This window comes from Temnothorax nylanderi, unplaced genomic scaffold, assembly GCF_030848795.1.
Source record: "Temnothorax nylanderi isolate EJ_2023f unplaced genomic scaffold, tnyl_v1.0 TNYL_tig0770_pilon, whole genome shotgun sequence".
NCBI classification, from domain to species: domain Eukaryota; kingdom Metazoa; phylum Arthropoda; class Insecta; order Hymenoptera; family Formicidae; genus Temnothorax; species Temnothorax nylanderi.
Window position 1 is genome coordinate 394 of NW_027249832.1, and position 4,581 is coordinate 4,974.

Genomic DNA, 4,581 nt, shown 5'->3' on the forward strand with positions numbered 1-4,581 from the left:
GTGCCATTATCAAACAATTCTCAGTCAACAAGTCGTGAAATTTTGATAGAAAAGTCACAGAGTGCTATAAAATAAATTTGTCAGTAAGTTGTCAAAAAAGTAAAAAGGAACACGAACAAAGAAAAAACTTAGTTACACAGAGAAAGTTTTCCAAAGGCACCGGTTCGTATCATGCTCGTTGAGTTAACGAAGTATCGTCAGAACGGCACAGCAATTACATGTTTATGCGATGGAAGTCGGAAACGAACTGAACATATCGCGTCATGTAGTTGAGAACAGATCGAAAGGTAGACGGAGCGGGTGACCCCAATACAAATTATAAACAAGAGATGACGTTGTCATAAATAGGGTTTAAGTTGTCCGTATCTTTCTGTAAATTAATGGTATCGGAATATTTTTTGATGAGAAACATTTCAGCGATTTCTCTTTTTTTAGTATTTTTTTCTTTATGAAGTATTTCAACTTCAGACCATTTAAATTCGTGGCCGAGAGAAACGCGGTGCTTGCTGACCACAGAATGCTGATGATCAATCTTTTTTATATCATTGAAATGTTCCGTGACGCGAGTTTTCAAGTATCGCTTCGTTTGACCAATATAGGAAGCACAACAATCGTTACAGTTGATTCTATAAACCACCTCAGTAGACTGGTTTTTATCGAGACGATCCTTGCCCTTTTTTATGATGGTATCTAATTTTTTGGGGACAGTATAAACTGTAGTAATACCAACATTACTGAGTGTGCGACTTATAGTCCCGCCAAGATCTTTAACATATGGTTTAACATATGGACGCAACGTCGAGGATCAAATTGAACCGGCGAGCTAGCAATATCTGGTTTGTGTCGCAGCTGCTTAATTCTATTGTTGATGTGCTTATTAATGAGATCCATTGGGAAGGAGTTATTCACCAAAATTTTTTTGACTAAATTGATGTTTGAATCATGGTAGCGAGCATCAGACAATAGAACAGCATGATCGACTAAGCTTGTAATTGTATTCACTTTATATTTCAATGGATGGCTAGAGAAATAATTCGTGTAACGGCCGGAAAACGTTGGTTTTCTATACCAATTCGAGGTCAATCTATTTCCATCGCGGATGACTATCGTGTCGAGAAACATTTCCAACATAAACATTCCTGATAACATAACTCACATCTTAAGTTTGGGTGATAATTTTGGTATTCCTGTCACCAACCGCGATAAAAAAGGACCGTCTACTTACTACCATAGACACCATAAAAAACTTTGAAACCAGCAGTTATAAAATGCCTCCAGCCGCTATAAATACGATACGTAGCTCGATCGCGAACTCCTTAAAATTGTTTTTAAATAAGAACATCCATGTTGAATACATAGACCGCTACATCTTAAGAGAGTTCAGTAATTGCCAAAGATTTTTGCGTAATAATCCTGATATTTTTGTCACGAAGGCCGACAAAGGTCAGATAACTGTCATTATGGATAGAACTGATTATAACAATAGAATGATTGATCTACTTAATGATGAATCAACGTACAACAAATTAAAGAATAATCCTAATAAAAAACTAAGTACAAGGCTCAATCAATTAGTTAAATCTTGGCATGACAACGACATCATTGACTACTCTACTTACTGCCAGTTAAGGTGCACCAATGGCAATCTTCCTCGATGCTATGGACTGCCAAAGGTCCATAAAGCTGGCTTTCCTTTACGTATTATAGTCTCGTCCGTTGGGAGTCCGCTATACAATATAGCTAGTTACTTACACGCGATTTTGGACGAGCTGTTACCGAAGCCTAAATCTTACATTAAGGACAGCTGGTCGTTCGTGCAAACCATTAGGGATATAACTATAAATGCTGATCATGTCCTAGCTTCCTTTGATGTCACTTCACTTTTTACGAACATCCCAAAGGAACTAGTTCTTCAAGGCATTGAAAAACGTTGGCATCTCATTTCACCTCACACTAAATTCTCCCTACCTCAATTTCTTCACGCCGTGGAATGGGTACTGACCTCTACCAGCTTTTGTTTCAATGGACAGTATTATGAGCAAGTTTTTGGCAGTCCAATGGGGTCTCCATTCTCTCCCAAGGCGGCTGACATTGTAATGGAGGATTTGGAGACCCATTGCCTTGGTGCTCTTGACTTTGACCTTCCTTTTTATTGTAGGTATGTAGACGATAGTTTTGCTATAATTCCGATGTCAAGACTAAATGACATACTTGATGTGTTCAATAGTTACCACCCGCGATTAAATTTCACATATGAACTAGAAAACAACGATGGCCTCCCGTTTCTCGACACGATAGTCATCCGCGATGGAAATAGATTGACCTCGAATTGGTATAGAAAACCAACGTTTTCCGGCCGTTACACGAATTATTTCTCTAGCCATCCATTGAAATATAAAGTGAATACAATTACAAGCTTAGTCGATCATGCTGTTCTATTGTCTGATGCTCGCTACCATGATTCAAACATCAATTTAGTCAAAAAAATTTTGGTGAATAACTCCTTCCCAATGGATCTCATTAATAAGCACATCAACAATAGAATTAAGCAGCTGCGACACAAACCAGATATTGCTAGCTCGCCGGTTCAATTTGATCCTCGACGTTGCGTCCATATGTTAAACCATATGTTAAAGATCTTGGCGGGACTATAAGTCGCACACTCAGTAATGTTGGTATTACTACAGTTTATACTGTCCCCAAAAAATTAGATACCATCATAAAAAAGGGCAAGGATCGTCTCGATAAAAACCAGTCTACTGAGGTGGTTTATAGAATCAACTGTAACGATTGTTGTGCTTCCTATATTGGTCAAACGAAGCGATACTTGAAAACTCGCGTCACGGAACATTTCAATGATATAAAAAAGATTGATCATCAGCATTCTGTGGTCAGCAAGCACCGCGTTTCTCTCGGCCACGAATTTAAATGGTCTGAAGTTGAAATACTTCATAAAGAAAAAAATACTAAAAAAAGAGAAATCGCTGAAATGTTTCTCATCAAAAAATATTCCGATACCATTAATTTACAGAAAGATACGGACAACTTAAACCCTATTTATGACAACGTCATCTCTTGTTTATAATTTGTATTGGGGTCACCCGCTCCGTCTACCTTTCGATCTGTTCTCAACTACATGACGCGATATGTTCAGTTCGTTTCCGACTTCCATCGCATAAACATGTAATTGCTGTGCCGTTCTGACGATACTTCGTTAACTCAACGAGCATGATACGAACCGGTGCCTTTGGAAAACTTTCTCTGTGTAACTAAGTTTTTTCTTTGTTCGTGTTCCTTTTTACTTTTTTGACAACTTACTGACAAATTTATTTTATAGCACTCTGTGACTTTTCTATCAAAATTTCACGACTTGTTGACTGAGAATTGTTTGATAATGGCACGTTTTCCTCATCAGGTATTTTTAAGTGTTACTCACGATTTAAATTCCGTACATGTTTTGACCCGCTGTATTGACGCTGCGATTTTTATAATTGTTTGTTGTTAGATTACTTGAGAAGGACCCGAAGCTTGGGTCGAAACGTCGTGTAATTGTGAAAATTTTGGCCAATTATAGTCGATTAAATATACGCACCTTTTGTTAATTAATTATATATACAGTATAATTATGTAGTAAAGAAACAACAACAATAAACAAGAAGTACAGGAGAAACAGAAGACGTGAGTAAGAATGTTACCCTGTTTCCCGAGCAAGCAAAAATGCTTTAAGATGATTCTTAAAGGTAGGAAATGAGGAAATAGAGGTGATGTTAACAGGAAGTGAGTGCTAGAAATAAATAGAAGAAAGATGAAAGGAGTTTCTGTAGGTGGTTGTTCTATAAGAAGGAATATGAAATGTATGAGACGCAGAAAGAATGCGGTCAGATCTCCTCAACAACGGATCAAGCAACGTGAAATTTTCACTCAAGTAAGAAGGGGAGCACATGTGAAGTATGCGAAACATTTGACAACCAAGAAAATATAGTCTTCTATTTTCAACTAAAAGCCATCTTAATTGGCGTCTATGCGGAGTAATATGTTCATCTCTCTTAAGATCAAAGATAAAGCGAATGCAACAATTGACAAGTCTTTGTAATAAGGTATTCAACTCTCCACTTAAACCATGATAGACTAAGCAGCAGTAATCAATGTGTGGCATAATTAGAGCTAATATCAGCCTTATCCTTAACCTCGTAGAAAGAGAATTTTTGTTAAACTTAAGTTTATGCAAAGAATAATGAACTTTTTGAGAGATGTGTAAAATGTGTTTCCTCCAAGACAGATTAGACGTAAAAATTACACCCAAATTCCTGGCATCATTAACAAAGGGTAAGGGTGTGTGGTTTACAATAATAGGTGGTAAGCAATGGAAGTCAATATCATTGACATAGGAATGACTACCAAAAATTAATACCTTTGATTTCGCAGGATTAAGTTTAAGACCATTCAAATTTGCATAGTCAAAAATAGCATTCGCATCTCTAGAAATCATTTCAAGACCATGGAGAATGTCAGCACGAGAACATTGGAGATATATTTGTATATCATCAGCAAAGAGCATATGATACACAAACGACAGAAAAC

The 4,581-nt window shown here is 37.1% G+C and overlaps 1 protein-coding gene across 1 annotated transcript; it reads left to right on the forward strand.

Moving 5' to 3' along the window:
- The first annotated feature begins 1,268 nt into the window (after nucleotides 1-1,268).
- On the forward strand, nucleotides 1,269-2,654 carry LOC139785283 (uncharacterized). Its single transcript, XM_071724459.1, has one exon. It carries the CDS (start codon nucleotides 1,269-1,271, stop codon nucleotides 2,652-2,654), a length of 1,386 nt encoding a protein of 461 aa, XP_071580560.1.
- The last annotated feature ends 1,927 nt before the right edge of the window (nucleotides 2,655-4,581 follow it).